The 19,763-nt window shown below is 43.7% G+C and overlaps 1 protein-coding gene across 1 annotated transcript; it reads left to right on the forward strand.

Annotated features, from left to right (window-relative positions):
• Positions 1-288: 288 nt before the first annotated feature.
• On the forward strand, positions 289-18,083 carry LOC138796497 (vomeronasal type-2 receptor 26-like). The gene is made up of 4 exons (XM_069976102.1): positions 289-495; positions 1,546-1,845; positions 9,014-9,140; positions 17,176-18,083. The coding sequence occupies exons 1-4, from the start codon at positions 289-291 to the stop codon at positions 18,081-18,083; spliced, it is 1,542 nt and encodes a 513-aa protein (XP_069832203.1).
• Positions 18,084-19,763: the final 1,680 nt, after the last annotated feature.

Raw genomic sequence — 19,763 nt, forward strand, 5'->3', positions numbered from 1 at the left:
ACACTTGTAGGTTGTGGCGCTGGCTCGCCATAAATGCTCGTTTGGTGATAAATCTGGTGAAGCCAAAGAAGTGCTACCATCTGGAGACGTTCCAGGGACACTCCTGAAGTTTGTGGGTGACCATTTCCCAGTTTGTAGCCCTGTCATGAGAGATAGCCAGAACAACATGTTTTCATTCTTTCCATGTGTGATTTACAGATCAGCTATGGAGCCACTGACCACTCACTATCTGATAGACACCTCTATCCACATGTTTTCCGCACCGTCCAAAGTCACCATGTCCACAATATGGTAATAACCAAACTGGTGAAGCACTTTGACTGGACCTGGGTTGGGATTTTATTATCGGATAATGATGCCGGAGAGAATGAACTGCAGATACTGAGAAAGTACATGAGAGAGAACGGGATCTGTGTCGCCTTCATCATAAAACCTAAAAGGAACAGTTTTCCTGATGTACAGCTGATCACAGAAATTTTGCGGACTTATGCGGAAGTCAGTGTCATTATACTATGCGGCAGCTACACTGAGCATGGACATCATATGCTACTTTTTTATAGTTCTATCTTTTTAAACATAACTCTCATCGTTCCCCCATCCTGGGCGTTCAGTGAGGTGATTACAGAAAGCACCCTTGCAATACTGAATGGAAGTCTAGCCGTGGACTTTTTATCACAACCTTTCCCTGAAGTAGAAGATTTTGTGAGAAATTACAGAAAACTCCCCGATATATACAGAACTGAGTACATGTGGTCATATATAGATATGATAGCAGGAAGTAAGGAAATAGACTCTTTCATTTTATTAAATTTATCCACAATTATAAAGCACTCAGTGCCAACTATGAGGACATTCCTCTCCTCCGGGGTTTCTCCTAACTTGTATCACGCAGTAGAAATCCTGGGAAAATCTCTACATGAAATGTTCTTATATATAAAAGACAAATATCAAGAAAATTCAATCCCTGGGCTCCTACACTATACACGGAGGTTACAGCGTTACATACAGAGGATGAAGTCCTCACTGGATCCGATGAGACCTTCATATTACTTCACTGACCAAGGAGAAGCTGTACATGCATATAAGATAATAAACTGGGTATATAGAGATGAGATGGCATATATGACCAAAGTGGGAAACTTTACACCCTGGGATGTGAGTGGTCAGAAGCTTTATATCAATCCTGAGTCTATAACATGGAAAAGCACACGGGCGGTAAGAAGCATTGTAATATACAGCTTATATCTATATGATTTTATATATACTCATGTATATTATGGGACTGTCCCTCACCATATAGGGATGCGGCCTATTTTAGACTTACGGTATTTTCCGGCGTATAAGACGATTTTCTAACCCCGAAAAATCTTCTTAGATTTCGGGGGTCGTCTTATACGCCAGGTATGGTTGCCCCATACGGTGGGGGGGCTAAAAAATGGCCGCATCCCCACCACATGAGGCGACCATTTAAAAAAAAAAACTAACAGTTAACTCACCTGGGCCTCGTTCCCAGTGTCCGCGCGTCTTCTCCGCTCCCCGGCGCAGTCAGTGTACGTCACACTGGCTGTGCCGGGGATGCCCAAAGCTCTTCTGAGCAGCCGAGTGTCTAATCAGAGACGCTCGGCTGCTCAGGAGATCTTCGGAAGAATGAGGGAGGCTTCGGGAGACTCTGGAAGTACCCGAAGCCTCTGTCATTCTTCCGAAGCTCTCCCGAGCAGCCGAGCGTCTCCAATTCGATGCTCGCTGCTCGGGAGAGTTTTGGGCATCCCCGACACAGCCAGTGTGACGAACACTGACTGCACCGGGGAGTGGAGAAGACTTGTGGACACCGGGAACGGGGCCCAGGTGAGTTAACTGTTTATTTTTTTATTAACTTAGCTGCAGTTAACCCTGGCAGGGGTTAACATTTTCCGGCACATAAGGCGAATCCCTGACAATCTGATTAAAAGTCAGGGGTCGTCTTACACGCCCAGTTGCCTTATACGACGGAAAATATGGTAGCTACGCCCCTGCTCAAGGCAATAAGTTCACTAATTGCTGATGGGCCCTGGTGCAGAATTTTGGTTACCCCCGCCCCCATCCAATCAGGCACATCAAACGCCAAAAAAAACAAAAACATTTTATCCAATTACTCCAAGGTGACTCCCCCTAATGTCCCACTGCGTGCCCTCATCTACTGTACTACTGTATCCCCCCATATGCCCCAAGTATATAGTAGATCAGTAACTGTCCCTGTTACCCCTGTATATAGTACATCAGTATCTGTCCATGTGCCCCTGTCAGGCCCTGATTGGTAATCTGGCGGACCGGGCAAATGCCTGCTGGGCCGCCAGGATTACCAGTCTGTGGGCCGCCGGTCCACTAGATACTTACACCGGCGGCCCTCTAGCGCGGCGCTATTCACTCACCTGCTCTGCTGTCTGCAAAATCCCCAGACAGCCCCCACCCCCGTGTGTGGCTAGCAGTAAGGGGCCGCTCTGCCCCTTTAAAATTCCTTTCTGTGTAGCAGACGTGCCGCACGCAGGCACGTCTGCTACAGCCCTCCTCCTCTGACGGCTGATGTCACTTCCTGGATGCGCCGCAGAGGATCCAGGGCAGAGCAGAAGATGCCGCCGGCAGCAGGTACAAGATGAAGACGCTGGGGAGTCTGTTAGGGCAGTTAGAGACTGTCGGCTCCTTTTACAGGAAGCCGACAGGACAGTGCAGTTCCGTGTAGTTCAGAGATATGCTACAGCAGCCCTGACATACAGGGCTGAACTCTGCCTCAGGGGTCATTAGTCGGCTGTATGTTGTAGCAGCTGCATCTCTTACACAGGCCGCTTTCCTGTCAGTGAGGTGACCTGTGACCCCTGCACGGCCTGAGTGCGTCCTCCCTCCTCCTCCCTGTGCAGCGTCCTCTGGCTCCCTCCATGCCTACCTGTGCGACTGCTGGTTCTTAAAGTAAGTCTATGTCCTCTCCTCTGTCTGTTTGTCTGTGTCTCTCTATCTATTTATGTCCTCTCCTCTGTCTGTCGGTCTGTCTCTCTTATCTATCTCCTTATCCATCTAAGTCCTCTATCTATCTATCTATCTATCATCTATCTATGTCCTATCCAGGGCCGATTCTGGGGTCCCCCTCGCTAGCAACCCCGCCGCCCCCCCGGACCACAACGCGTACCCCCCCCCCCCTGTAACCAACCAACACCCCACCCCCCTCCCGTGCTCCGGCCGTGCAGCCGCTCACCTGTCCTGCCGTCTTGTCTCGCCGTCAACCCTCACCGCTGTCCCCCGCCGCTCTCACGGGCCGTCAGTCAGTAGCTCTCATCGCCTCACTGCTGTCTCCCCGGCCCTGCAGCCGCTCACCTGTCCTGTCGCAGCTGTCCCGTCCCGCCACCAACAATCACCGATGTCCCCTCATCGCGGTCCCCGGGCAGAACGATGACAGCTGCTGACTGACGACGCAGGAATGTGGCTGGGGAACAGCGGTGAGCGTTGGCAGCCGGACCGGACGGCTGCAGCAGGACAGATGAGCGGCTGCAGGGGTGCAGAATCTGCCACCTGAGGCGGAATACTCATTCCGCCTCATGGCAGAAGCGGCCCTGGTCCTATCTCTCTATGTCCTATCTCTCTATGTCCTATCTCTCTCTATCTCTATCTCCCTCTCTATCTCTCGAAACGTTGTATCTTGTACCTGTTGATGGAATAAACACTCTTCACCTTTACTCCGGTGTGCTGCAGACTTTTGCCTCTATCTATCTATCTATCTATCTATCTATCTATCTATCTATCTATCTATGAGGTATAGCTGGCCATAAGGGGCATAAGTTTATAGGGGGTACACCTGATCAGAAGGGGGAATAGGTCTGCAGTGGGGCATACCTGGCTACAAGGGGCATATGTGTTTGCAGGGGGGATACCTGGCTACAATTGGCATATTTGGCTCCAGGAGGTATATCTTGCTATAAGCTGCATATTTTGCTACAATGGGCATACAAGGCTGCAGATGGCATATCTGACTACGGTGGACATACCTGGCTATATGGGGCATAGCTTACTACAGTAGACATACCTTTCTACAGGGGCCATTGTATCAGACCACAGGTGTATACTTTGGATGCATGGGGCATGTTTTGTCTACAAGAAGCATTGCCTCTAGCCACAGGGGGCATATCTGGTTGGAAGGGTCATTATTAATGGCTACAGGGGGCATTGTTTAACACTACAGAAGGTACTATATCTGGCTACAGGTGGCATTATTACTGAGTACAAGAGGCATTGCTACTGAGGAAGGGGGCATTATTATTTATTACTTGAGCATTATTACTGGGTCCTACAGATTAGTCACATTGTTATGGGGGGGGGGGGATCTGATCTGGGAATCAACTGCTCACAGAAGACACCACGTGAGTCACTGGATGTAATAGCACTTCATGACTTGATTTATAATAATTATTTTCATTACCAGCTGAAGTGTCACAGTACCGCCATGTATGTCATTCAGTCAGTGCAGGAAGGGGCGGGGGCAAGAGGTGACACTTCCGCTGGTAATATATCAAGGAAGATATGTTATATGTGGGCTGCTGAGGTTTGAGTGCCAGGGCTGATTTTAAGTCCCAGTCCAGCCCTGGCCCCTGTATATAGTACATCAGTATCTGTCCATGTGCCCCTGTATATAGTACATCAGTATCTGTCCATGTGCCCCTGTATATAGTAGGTCAGTATCGCTCCATAAGCCCCCTGTATATAGTAGATCAGTATCCACCCCTATGCTCCCTGTATATTGTAGATCTGTATACCTCCATGTTCCCCCTGTATATAGTAGATATCTTTATATAACTAGGGCGTAATTAGGATTCATGGGGCCCCATAGCAAGAAATACCCCCTTCGAATGAACATACTCACCTGACCAAGCGCATTTCCGTGGCATTTTGTTCACCCAGATCTCCGGCGCATGAATGACGTTACTGGTGCACCAGGGAGCTGGGAGAACGAATGTCAGGGCCGTAGCTAGGACTTCAGCCTAAGGGGGGCGAGTGAATCTCAGTGGGCCCCCAACCAATTGTTTCCTATAGGGAACCGCAGCAGACGACAATGCTTTTCGAATAATTAAGGGTATATTCTGCTATATTACAATGAATAGGGATTGAGAACAGTGTAAAAGACTTTCTGCAGTTCACATATATAACTGGGTAAAAAGTTATCTGGAAATGGAAGAACATACAGTAGCTTCCTAGAAAACAAAAAAAAAAGCAACACTCCAAAATGTACTTTTGAAAAAATAAAGAAGTGAATTTATTTACCCATCAGACATGTTTCAGATCACTGCTTGAAAATAGACCATGTTAAATGGTCTGAAATGTCACACCTATCTATAACTTTATCTTCCATCCATCCATCTATTTATCACATATTTATCTGTCTAATATCTATCAGACAGCATGAGGACTACACCATATCTAATGGGCCTAGCATGGGACACATACACTAGCTAAATGCTACAGCAAATTTTAGAATGAATGAATGAATGAATAATAATAATAATAATAATAATAATACATTATATATATATATATATATATATATATATATATATATATATATATATAATGTTAACATAAGACAAATATGCAAACAATACTTCAACACCATGGGGGACATGTATCATCCGGCGTACAGATGATTTTCGGCGTAAAGTGCCGATTTGCGCATTATTTTATTCGCAAATGGCCGATTTGCAAATAAAATTTTCGCAAATCGGCACTTTCCGCCGAGTACGCCGGGGGGGGGGGGGGGGATGCGAGGAGGGGTGTGAAGGGGGCGCCGAAATCCGTTCCGCCAAAAGATACGCCGAAAACCTACTCCAGTCCTCAGCTGGGGTAGGTTTTCGGCGGTGCGCACCAGAGCGCACTGGATTTATGTAGAGGCAGTCCGCCTTTACATAAATCCCTGTAGCGCCGGAGATGCGGTGACATTTATAAGTCCGGCGTAAAAAATGCCGGACTTAATAAATGTCCCCCCATGTCTGCTATCATCATCACAACATAATGACTAATACCACTATACCAGGGGTGTCAAACTCCCAGCTCCAGCTGTTTCAAAACTACAATTTCCATCAAGCCTGGAAAGACAAAGCTTTAGCATTCCAGACATGATGGTAACTGTAGTTTTGCAACAGCTGGGATGGAGGGCTGCTGTTTAACACCTGTGCTCTATACAGCCATTGAATATAGTCCACTATATAAACAAAATATTACTAATAATACCACATATATAAGACAAATAATACTGCCAAAGGATGACCTCTACCCTCACCATACAATGACTGGATAATACCACTATACTGTGACTGAATAAAATCCACTATATAAAGACCAATATTCTTCCTAATCAGTGACCATATAGAGGTAGAGCCAGCTGTTTAAAGATTCTGCATATCCTATAAGTGATTATAGTGCAGTTACATCCAGTGCCTCAAATGGGGCGTCTTCTCTGCATAAAGTTGAAAGACTTATCCTGAAGATGGCTCGACGATGGCCAGACAAATATTTTAGGCTCCTTGCTAAAGCACCATCTCTGTGTATTGCTCCTCACTGTTGCCCACTTTATGCCCCCATGTAGCATTTAGACTCAGTCTTAGCCCTCATATATTACACAGGCTCCCCCTATGCCCTCATATAGTAAAAAGGCCACCATTGATACCTTTATATAGTAGATCCCCCCTCCCCCGTGCACCTCCATAAAGAAGATAGACCCCCTGTGCCACCCATATAGTAGTCATGCCCGTCTTTGCCTTCATAGTAGTTAAGCTTTTTCTGTGCATCCATATAGTAGTTAGCCCTTCTGTGCCCCAATATAGTAAGTACGTCCCTCTTTTTCCATGTATTAGTAGTAGTTAGGGCTCTCTGTTCTCCCACATAGAAGTTAGTGTCCCCTCTGTGCATCTATATAGTATTACCCCACCCCCAGAAAGTAGTATCCTCCATTTAATATCCAACATTTCTCATGTAGATAATCCCCCAGTATGTATTCCCCATGCAGACATGCCCCCTGGCAGACACCCCCCTCCCCCAGCACAGGGTGGCATTGTCCCTGCGCGGCTGCAACACTATAGTCTTCTGGAGTCACCTCTCTCCCTGCTCTGCGAGCTCTTGAGTCATGTCACTTGTGTACAGCATCTTTAAGGTAGGGAGTGGCCCTCCCTTTGATTGGCAGGGGGGGGGCAGTCAATGCTCTCTTTGTTTTGTCAATTACCCAGCCGCACTTAATTGTATGTGCTTCTCAGGAGAACATGCAGTTAAATAGTTGGGCACAGCACCCAGGAGACAAGTAGGCCCCTCAGGTACAGGGGGCCCGCACTTACTGGGGGCTGGCCAGAGGCCAATTAAAGCCAATAGACATTTGTTAAGGCTGTCTGCAAAAACAATAGCTTTTGCAGACAGCATTACTGGTAATTTTCCCCGGAGCAGCCGCCCCCTCTGCCCCCACCAAATTATGCTACTGCCTGTACAGTATATAGTGCTGCACTGTAATGTCATGTACAGTATATAGTGCTGTTCTGTAATGTCCTGTACAGTGTATAGTGCTGCACTGTAATGTATTGTACAGTATATAGTGCTGTTCTGTAATGTCCTGTACAGTATATAGTGCTGCTCTGTAATGTCCTGTACAGTATATAGTGCTCTTCTGTAGGGATTATACTGGGCACTTTTCAATGTAGTAAGTTATACTGTAGGTGATTATTGGTGGGTGCTGAAACCAATTAAAGCCATTTACATTATTTCCTATGGGAAGACACTGCTCACTTCTCAAACTGCCCTCCTGAACCAATGAAGTTTGAAAACAGAGAAACCACTGTAACTACTTTCCCTGCAGCACTTACTATACTGTATATGCTGGAGGGAAACCTAAAGGGTTTCTCTGGAAGATGCTGATGGGCAAATGGAAAAGAAAAGTGAATGGCTCTGATGTCAGGACTTGGGGACGGAAGGACACGAGATAGGTGATTCCGTAGCACTGACACCCATCCCGCTATCACTGCCTTCTTACCACAAACAACCTAAATGGCAGCGGATAACTAAGTGACAGTCCCTGGCCTGCACAGGTGTTACACAAAACGCAGACAAGATAGACAAACACAATAATACAGGGTCGGAAAGCCAAGTCAGTAATAGATGGTCGACAAAGTACAAAATCGTCAGGCAAAATGGAAGTCAGAAAACCAAAGCCAAAATCAGGGTACCAGCACAGGAACAACAGTCAGGATAATTTCTAGGTCAAGAGACACTCATGTACTGAGGCTCTATCGCAGGCAAGGAGGGAGGGGAATAGGCAGGAACTTATAGGAGGTAAAGTCACAGCCCCAGGCCTGATTGGAGCCCGAGTCTCCAACTCCTAGCATACAATAGAGCTTACTGGCGGTGCCTTTCGCCAGTCAGCCTAAAACAACAAGGGACACCTGTGCTGATCGGCCAGAAGCACTGAAGCCCTGGCTGCGGCAAGAACAAAGGACCCCTTTGCCAACACGCCCCTATAAACCGTCCGGGCCAGTTGCCAGGGACACCATTGGCGCACTCCTCACAATCGGCCATACGTTCTGGTTGTGCTGGAATCTAAACATAACGGCCATTAATGAATATAAGTCACTGTTTCATATTCTAGCCTGTATGAACATCTGAGTATATATACTCACACACACACACAAAAAAATATATTACATATGTATAAGAGGGCACTGAAAGTAAGTTTTGTAGAGGGCATTATCTAACCTAAGGCTGGCCCTGACCAGGACACTGCATTTGTATATAAGAAACCCATATTCATATGATAGACCCTTCCTCTAGTCCAGGGGTCTCAAACTCGCGGCCCTCCAGCTGTTGCAAAACTACAATTCCCATCATGCCTGGGACAGCCAAAGCGAAATTGAGACCCCTGCTCTAGTCTGTAACCCTAGGTCCTCTATTACTTTTATCATAGTTAAATATTTTAGTGATTTATTGTTTGTCATTCTGTAAAGGTTCTTGTGTTTTCCTTCAGGTCCCAGTATCCCGCTGCTCAGACCATTGTTTACCTGGAAGTAGGAAAATGGCGAGACCAACATCCATCCATACCTGCTGCTATAACTGCGTCCCGTGTTCAGAAGGAGAGATATCCAATAAGACCGGTAGTAGTATTGTCTTACCAGCAGAGGGGTAGCTAGCTTTCCCTGCACCCAGGGGAAAAAAATCAATTTCGCCCCCCCCCCCCCCCCTTCTTGATCCTTCAAACTAAGGAAAGCTCATCTTAGCAACCCATACTGCATGATCTGAATATAATACTGCCACACACTGACCCCTGTGTATACCGCCAAACATCATACCTGCTAAATACAATACTGCCATAACTGCACCCCTCTGGGGGAGATTGTGTTCCCTTTCTCAGGATTGGTGTTGGTTCCAGTGGTCAGACCTCTATCATCACTCAGCCAATCAGTGACTGTGGCGGGACAGCTCAGTGATTGGCTGAGCAGGCTGCCAGTGAGCAGGGACCCAGAGACTGAAGCAGGAGTGCACCAGGGGATCGCAGGCAGATAAACATTGGCTGTTTAGTATTTATTAACCCTATGGCAGTTAAATAGTTAACCAAAGCGTCACTACATTCTCACAGTGGAATGAAAATCTGCTGCGAAAATGCACGGCCATAGGCTGTAATGGTACTAAGAATTGCAGCAAACTCGCTGTGAACACGGTATAGTGGGAACAATGAAATGGAACAATGGTGTAGCTGCCAAAGCAACATAGTCCAGCTGAAATCTGACTTGCTACTATTGGCACCTAAACCATCGTTTCATTGCACAAAGTTTGATAAATCTCCTCCATTAAGTCATACAGACAACACACATAGAGGTGACCAGCCTGTTACCTGTGGCATGCAGTGCTGTGCAATGTACCAGTATGTCACCTCTGATGGATATAGTACAGCACCAGTTCAAGAAGACAGAGGTACAGTCCATTTCTACTCACACCAGCAGTGCACGCCACATGTAGCTTACACAACTGCAGCAACAAAATAGAACAAATGAAGATCACTACTATGTGACCAAAAGGACATCTGCAGAGATTATTATTATGATTATTTATTTATTTATTTATTTATAGAGCACCCTTAATTCCAGAGCACCATACAAGCGATAGGGGTAACAAACAGGAACAATACAAGATCAAAACACATTGCATGAAGGCAAATAGCAGACTGGTACATGGGGGAAGAGGAACCTACCCGTGAGGGCTTACAATCTATAAGGTAATGGGAGACAAACAGGAGGTAAAGTGCAGCCAGTCAGGTGTGATGCCGAATTGTTATAGGTTGTAGCCTATTTTGAAGAGATGGGTTTTCAGGTTACTTTTGAAAGACTTGATAGTGGATGAGAGCCAGATGTGTTGGAGTAGTGAGTTCTAGAGTATGGGGGAGGCTCGGGCAAAGTCTTGGAGGCGGTTGTGTGAGGTACGAACAAGGGGGAATCGCAGAAGGAGGTCACTGGAGGATTGAAGGTTGCGTGAGGGGAGGTAGCGGGATATCAGGTCAGAAATTCACAGAGGGGACAGGTTGTGGATGGCCTTGTACGTCATGGTCAACAGTCAAGAGAGGGGAAAGGTGGATTAGTCGGGGAGCAGAGTTAAAGCGACTTTGTACCCGCAATCTGACCCACCCAAACCACTTGTACTATCGGATAGCTGCTGTTAATCCAAGATCTGTCCTGGGGTCTGTTCAGCAGGTGATGCAGTTATTGTCATAAAAAAACTACTTTTAAACCTGCAGCCCCGCGCCCTATGGCCGTGGCTTTAATTGTGTATGCATTAGGCTGGCACCACCTCTTCGTCCGTCCTCCCCACCCTCCTCATCATTAGAAATGCTCCAGGCAGATTGTCTCCTGTGTGAACATTGCACAGGTGTCTTAACAATCCTGTTCAGTATTCACACAGCTACCGAATTGTAGGCAATCTGCCTGGAACATTCCTAATGATGAGGAGGGCGGGGAGGAAGGACAGAGAGGTTGTGCCAGCCTAATGCATACACAATGTAAGCCACTGCCATAGGGCACGGGTCTGCAAGTTTAAAAGTTGTTTTTTATTACAATAACTGCATCACCTGCCAAACGGACCCCAGGACAGATCTTGGATTAAAAGCAGCTATCCGAAGGTACAAGGGGTTTGGGGGGGTCAGATTGTGGGTACAGAGTCGCTTTAAGGATAGATAGTAGAGGAAAAAGAAAACAGGCAAGAGGCGGCACCTCGTGTGATACCGTACAGTAAGGAAGAAGAAAGGTGAGGTAAGTAGGAGGCTCACCTTGTTGCCACTTGGGCTTAATGCATATCACCCCTGAAATGGGGTACCAATGTAGAGTCTGAATGGTCATGGTGCTGAACACTGCAAGCTAGTATGGAGTAGCACGCCGGGATGCTCCCTATGTGGAGGCCCGTGTAAAATTGCAGGAAAGGAAACTCCTTGGAAACACCAGCGCTGTCTTCACAAAGTCATGGGACCAAAGTTTTAGGTGAAAGCAATAAGAAGCGTTTATTTCAGATAGCACAAATATAACGCGTCTCCAGAGCCTAAGCTCTCTTCATCAGATACAGTGCACTATTCTAGTCCTTCATCATTTGATAGGATTTTCAGGTTACTCCAGGGGACAGAGAGTTTCCCGCCCAGCGGTAGTACCGATGACTTGGTCCAATTTATCCCCAGCCCCATAAAAGACCCCAATTTCTGAAAGTCAACTATAACACCAGACAGATTATCGTCGGGGGTGGAGACAAAAAGAAGTAGGTCATCGGCATATAGCAAAATGTTTTCTCTGTCTCCTCGCACTCCGAACCCCTTAAAGGAGCAGCATTGCCTAACCCATTCAGCAACAGGCTCTATATACAAACAAAATAGCATAGGCGAGAGGGGACAGCCCTGTCTCGTTCCTCTCGAGATTCTAAAGGAAGAAGAAGAGGAACCGTTCACCATGACTAATGCTCTAGGGTTAGTATACAGTAGTTGGGTCAGTCTTAAAAAAATTACTCCCAAAACCGAAGGTTTCTAACGCCTTCCACAAATAAGGCCATTCAACATGGTCAAATGCTTTTGTCGCGTCCAGAGCCACTAGGGCTCTTGGCTCTTCACATTCAATCTGCATGTTCAAATATGCTTGTTTAATTTTGTGGAATACCGTTCTACCAGGCATGAATCCGCACTGATCTGTTGAAACCAATGTTTCCATAACTTTCTCTAACCTCTTAGCGAGTAGTTTTGCAAATATTTTATAGTCAGTGTTTAGTAAAGAGATGGGGCGGTAAGCCTCCATCTCAGCACCATCTTTCCCCTTCTTACGGATAAGAATGATGTTCGCTTCTTCCATAGACATTGGAAACTTCCCCTCTCTACAGGATTCATCTAGAACCTTTGAAAAATAAGGCAGCAGCGTCTTAGCGTATTTCCGGTAGAATTCGTAAGGCAATCCGTCGGGACCAGGGGCTGTATTACCTTTAATAGAGTGTGAAAGGAAAAAAAGGAAAAAATGGCGCTGGCACCTCGTGTGTCCCCACCAGGGTGGATAAAAATCAATGATTTTTTTAAAAAAATCAAAAAAATCGGATTTTTTTGATTTAAATCGGATTTTTTTGATTTAAATCGGATTTTTTTCAATAAACTGCTTTTTGAGGAAAATATTTTACCATCCAAAGGTTCTTCCATCATGAGATAAAGCTGAGTTGTTTAACTCAGTAGAATAAAGGCTGTATATGTTCTCAAATGTTACAACATGAACAGAGTTGAGAAAAAGACCTTAATCCTATTGTTCTACAAACCTATGAATACAGAATCATCCCCTTCAGTACCAAGTCCAAGAAGTTAGACAATATGTTTCTGATTGTTTGGACTATTTTTTTTTTTTTTTTTTTTTGTTTAGCCAAATTAGTTAACATGGATGTTTGTTTAAGCAAATAACGTATGCTGTAATGTTGTTATTGTTTCAGTTGAATAAATCCATTTAAATTGTTATTAAGTTCAGGATTATTTTTCTCCTTCCTAAGTACAACAGAACAGTGGTGTCCAAATATGAATGATTAACCCATTAAACTGGGGAGAAAAAAGTAATATAAAAAGTGATTCTAAAAATCTTCATCTACTTGCATGTTAAAGTAGCAAGAACTAGTTTAGGTAGAAACTTTGATTTAAATCACTGATTTAAATCAAGCCTTCCGGACTAGTGATTTAAATTGTGATTTAAATCGTGATTTAAATCAGTTTGATTTAAAACAAATCCACCCTGGTCCCCACAACAGGAACTGATAGCAAAACGTATTGTAGGTGGTATGCTCACCTGGTAGCCCCTTGAGCTAGTAGCATATCACCCTAAACTAGGGTATGGAACTTAGATGAATGCTGGTATCCGAAGACCTGGGACTGCAAGAAGCTGTAGATAACTTCAAGAAACGGGGTGCTCCCAATGAAAGGGGCCCATGTAATGCAGTAAGATAGGATAAAATAAAAAGTGATAAAACTGGACCTTGAGGTTCAGAGCTGTCACCAGAAGGAAGCCGACATTCAATCAGAATGAAGGATTAGAGCTTTAATGTTAACATGTTTCGGGAGACAGTTCTCCCTTCCTCAGAACAAGCGTGCATAATAAACAGATAGCAATGACTGAATTTAAATAACATTGAAAAAGCCCGCCAAACACGCCTAGTGGGCGGAGAGAAGGAGGGTATTACACACAAAGCTAATTACAATAAAAACAGAACCAAATGAAAAAACATATATATAAACGTATATAATATTGTGAAATTAACACATAGTATATTCCTAATGTCTAAATTTATGACCATATGGGGAGCGCTAGCTGTCTGAAATCTCACTAGTACTCATGTGTAGATATCCAGCGCTGGGGGGGGGGGGTCAGGAGAATCCCCATAAAGCAGTCACGGAGCGCAAAAGGGGCGTAACCAGTGGACTCTCACTTGAGATAATATGCTGGCTGTGTGAAAAAACGTAACTCCTATTGCATTCTAGCGCCGTGCGGCTCGGGGAGAATCCCCATAAAACCAACACGGAGCGCAAGAGGGGCGTGACAGAATTGGAAATTGACAGAACGGAGAAGCGGCCGTAGCTGTGAGTTCAAAAAAGCATCATAGTATCATAGTGCTAGAACGCCCTATAGTTATATAGGAATGCATATAAAGTGTAATAGTGGGACCCAAATGAAATATAAACAGATATAATAGCAAGTGCCGCTGAATTGGAAATGACAAGGGATATATGTGTCTAAAAATATAAGTATGTATATAAAGGCATGAATGAACTATTGAATATATGCCTAATTTAATAAAAACTAATCAATACCAGGCAGATAAGTATAAATAATAATGATATTGATAATAATAAATACACAATATTATAATGATGTAAATTAATCATGTAAAAATATAAAAAGAATGATAATATATAAAATAGATGGTAGTATAAAAAGATGATAGTATTATAAATTAGTCTTATCTAAATCATGTAGTCCTATAATCATATAAAACTTTATTACTACATATTCCTCTGAACATAAAAATATTAAATCCATTCTCAATAAGCACTGGAATATATTACGCTGTGATCCATTTCTTAAGGACATTATACCCAACCGTTCGGGGGTTACGTTCAGGAGAGCGAGGTCCCTCAAGAATATCCTTGCACCAAGTACCCTAAAAAACATTACGAAAACTAACATCCCGGCAGTCTCACCGTCCACATTTTTGGCCAAACAACTAGGAATTTTCCAATGCGGTATAACTAAATGCAAATGTTGTAACAACATTACTCATAGGGCTATTAACTTTAAATCAACTGTGACAGGGTAAACGTATCCCATCAGATCATTCTTATCCTGCAGTACGACTTTTGTTGTTTATTTACTTACCTGTACCTGTGGAATTCAGTATATAGGCCGAACCACCCTGACACTACGGGCAAGAATGAACCAACACAGGTCGAATGTTGAGAGAGGATACGTCCTTCACAGCGTATCCCGCCACGCCACGATGTGTAATAATTGTAATTTTTCTTCTTTTACCATTACCCCTATTGAACATATACCAATAGGTGGCCAAAGATTCCAGAAGTTACGTAGACGCGAAAATTACTGGATCTTTAAAATGAAGACCCTAATACCACAAGGTCTTAATGAGTACATCGAGAATGTACTCAATTGATTTTTGGCCCCCTTTATAGGAAACTGATTACATCATAGTTATAATATATTTATTTTTATCTTTATTTTTATTTTTGTCATATTTACAGACCTTTATATGATGAATTTATGTATTTTTATTTTTACATGATTTATTTACACCATATATCATTTTGATTACATTATAATATAGCTATTGTACATTATGAATTTATATTTCTACATGATTATTTTTAGCTTATATTATCACTATTATTTTTATATTATTATAGGACTACATGATTTAGATAAGACTAATTTATAATACTATCATCTTTTTATACTACCATCTATTTTAGATATTATCATTCTTTTTATATTTTTACATGATTAATTTACATCATGATAATATTGTGTATTTACTATTATCAATATCATTATTATTATTATTTATACTTATCTGCCTGGTATTGATTAGTTTTTATTAAATTAGGCATATATTCAATAGTTCATTCATGCCTTTATATACATACTTATATTTTTAGACACATATATCCCTTGTCATTTCCAATTCAGCGGCACTTGCTATTATATCTGTTTATATTTCATTTGGGTCCCACTATTACACTTTATATGCATTCCTATATAACTATAGGGCGTTCTAGCACTATGATACTATGATGCTTTTTTGAACTCACAGCTACGGCCGCTTCTCCGTTCTGTCAATTTCCAATTCTGTCACGCCCCTCTTGCGCTCCGTGACGGCTCTATGGGGATTCTCCCCGAGCCACACGGCGCTAGAATGCAATAGGAGTTACGTTTTTTCACACAGTCAGCATATTATCTCAAGTGAGAATCCGCTGGTTACGCCCCTTTTGTGCTCTGTGACTGCTTTATGGGGATTCTCCTGAGCCGCATGGCGCTGGATATCTACGTATGAGTGCTAGCGAGATTTCAGACAGCTAGCACTCCCCATTTGGTCATAAATTTAGACATTAGGAATATACTATGGGTTAATTTCACAATATTATATACGTTTATATATATATGTTTTGTTATTTGGTTCTGTTTTTATTGTAATTAGCTTTGTGTGTAATACCCTCCTTCTCTCCGCCCACTAGGCGTGTTTGGCGGGCTTTTTTAATATTATTTAAATTCAGTCATTGCTATCTGTTTATTATGCACGCTTGTTCTGAGGAAGGGAGAACGGTCTCCCGAAACATGTTAACACTGTGCCTTTTCATTAAAGCTCTAATCCTTCATTCTGATTGAATGTCGGCTTCCTTCTGGTGACAGCTCTGGCATTACACAATGAGGCAAAGAAATTAACAAACTCCTTCTGAATCTGATCTTGTGAGTTTTTTAATTTCCCATCCGCACCCCTGATCACTGTTATTTCCTGAATTTCCAGTTGGTAAACGGGTGAATAACTCTCCAAGCATCTAACCATCCTCCTTGCTCACAGAACTTTTTAAGTGGCAAATTTCTTCCAGGTGTACCAAGTCCGGAGGATCTTCGATCTCTGGGTTCCATAGTACAATTGAAATCTCCAGTCACGAAGATATTTGTATAATCCCTATCTCTGGTAAATCTCAGTAACTCTATCAGTGTCTCTGCAGAGAAGGGAGGGGGATATACACAAATGCAAGTATTGAGCTAGTGCCCTCCAAATCTCCCCAAATAAACACATATCGCCCTCTTGGATCAGCTATAACTTTCTTCACCACCAGATCTATCTTATTGTGAACCAAAACAGACACTCCAGCAGAGTAACCAGAACCAAAAGAATGATAAGCCTGTGAGGCCCATCATCTGCTAACACTTTGTGCCGTTTGCTTGGTAAGATGTGTCTCCAAGACAAGAGTGTCGCAAGACATTCGATTTATCCTGACCTGATAATTTACCATTAGTTATGGTGAGGGCATGCTATATTACTTGTTATTAAAGCCAGCACTACATGTATACAAAAAATAGATAAAGAGGAAATAAATAGATAATATGCCATGAAATATTCCTGCAGATTCTGACAACTGTATTAAATGTCCAAGTGAGGAATGGCCGAATGAAATGAGAGACCGATGTCTGCCCAAAGTCCTGGACTTCATCTCTTACCACAATGACACAATGGCTTCTGTATTCTCCTGTGTGTCTCTCTTTGGATGTCTTGCGACCGGCTCCATATTGAGAATATTTATCTCCTACCGGGACACTCCTATTGTTAGAGCTAATAACCGGGACCTGAGTTATCTCCTCCTGGTCTCCATCATCCTTAGCTTCCTCTCTGTCTTCTTGTTTCTTGGTCGTCCCAGTGATGTCACTTGTAGGTTACGTGAAACCAGTTTTGGAGTTTTCTTCTCAGTTGCTGTCTCTTCACTTCTCGCCAAGACTGTGATGGTTTGTGTTGCTTTTAAGTCCACCAAGCCTGGAAGCCCCTGGAGGAAATGGCTGAGTGTGAAGGTGCCCTATACCATAGTGTTGTTGTGTTCATCCATTCAGGTTATAATCTGTGTTATCTGGTTGTCTATATCGCCACCATTCCAGGAACTGGACACTGAGTCTTATCCTGGGAAGATCATCATTCAGTGTAATGAAGGGTCAGATATCTGGTTCTACTCCATGTTGGTTTATCTGTGGTTCCTGGCAGCGGTGAGCTTTGTTCTGGCTTTCCTGGTGAGGACATTACCGGACACTTTCAATGAAGCCAAGTACATCACCTTCAGCATGCTGGTGTTCTGCAGTGTCTGGATCGCCATGATCCCGGCTTATATGACCACCAGAGGCAAGAACATGGTGGCCGTGGAGATCTTTGCAGTGATGGCGTCCAGTGCTGGACTGTTAGGATGTGTGTTTATCCCCAAATGTTTTATTATTTTATTTAAATCAGAAATGAACAAAAAAACTGAAGTGTTGGGGCAAAGGAAGAAATGATTAAAAATATTACCACACACACACACACACACACACACACACCTCCCCATTATGGATTATTGATGAACATTATTCATAAAAATACTACAAAGGATATTGAATTCTTCCCTTAGGGGTTTTCATTTAGTGTTTTTTCCTTGGTGGACCTGTTGGTGTATCGTATCTTCCCAGCAACCATCTGTGGACCAATACAGAAATTATTGTGTCACTGTTATGAAGAAAATAAAGTCATTTGTTTAACTTTAAAAATTCTACCTACAGAGACATAAAAAGACGACTTCATCATGCTAATATCTCTTTCTCATTGCTTTTTCCGGCTAAGCTACGGGTGATTTACAATGATACAGTTCATTTCTTCTTAGCTCCTTCTGAGGCACTACGGTGGCTGGATGGGGAGGGAATCAAGTGAATATATTATCCTGTATTAGCGGTTGGAGGCTTGGGGAGGTAGGGGGTCGGGCCAGAAAGAAGTGGAGTCCGAGTATAGAAGAGGTTCTGTGGGCCAATGGTGCTGCCCAGGGAGCCAAGTGGAGGTTGGGGGGGAGGTTGTGTGTGGGGTAGGTGGGTATGGGGAGGGTTGGGAGGGGGGGGGGTCATGCGGGAGGGGCGGTTGGAAGGGTGGGGGGGGGGTCGGGAGGGAGTGGGGTAGGGGGGGGGCCCTAAGCGGAGGAAGGGTTTTTTTATTTCTCTCTCTCTCTTCTGTGAGGTATGACTTACTCTAAACTTAAGGTTTTATTCTGGAATGTGAGGGGACTGGGGGAAAGGACGAAAAGATGTGCAATTTCTGATAGAATAAATAAATTTCTCCCGGCTATTGTATGTCTAGCTGAGACTCATTGCTCACAGGAGAATTACGATTAAGAGACGCTGGGCTATATGTCAGTATCATACAGTATACTCCAGTTTCTCTTCGGGGTTTCAATTTATATTCATAATAGAATTCCCTTTCAGAAGCTGGAGTGTAAAATTGATCCTTCTGGCAGATATATTTTTTTACATTGTGTTGTTTATGAAGTTACGCTTATCATCGCAGCCATCTATGCCCCACCCCTATTCTCCCTCACAGTCTTAACTAAGTTAGTTGAATTTGTATATGATAAGGGCGAAGTGCCCCTTTTTGTGTGTGGGGACTTTAACTGTCCAATGGATGGTTGCTTGGACAGGAGGGGTAGGATGCGGAAGGATTTCCCGCATCCTACGCCTCTTTCAAAGGTAATTGATGAGATGGCTTAGCACGATGTGTGGAGGTGCTTACATGGTGACTCTCCGGTATTCTCCTGTTTCAGCTCCTCACATAATGCGGCCTCACGTATAGATTTGGCTTTTTGCAGTAATGTTTCTATTAGGTGGGTGAGCTCCATTAGATATGAGCCTAGATCACTATCTGATCATTCTCCCCTATTGTTCTGTATTAATCTTCCTGGAACCGATGCAGGCCCTAGGAGAGAGTTTTGCTTTAATCCCTACTGGCTGGCACTATTAGACTGTAAGCAAGTGATAAGAGAAGAAATTAATTTATTTTGGGCCCAAAATATAGGGTCTACTCACTTACATTTTGCATGGGACGCTCTAAAGGCATATCTGAGGGGTGTTTTGTTCAGAGAGGTTAAGAGGGGAAAAAAAGAGTTTGCGTTGGAGGAAGAGAAGTTCAAAAATGACTTGCATACTGCAGAGGGTCTT

This window comes from Dendropsophus ebraccatus, chromosome 7, assembly GCF_027789765.1.
Source record: "Dendropsophus ebraccatus isolate aDenEbr1 chromosome 7, aDenEbr1.pat, whole genome shotgun sequence".
Lineage (NCBI taxonomy): Eukaryota > Metazoa > Chordata > Amphibia > Anura > Hylidae > Dendropsophus > Dendropsophus ebraccatus.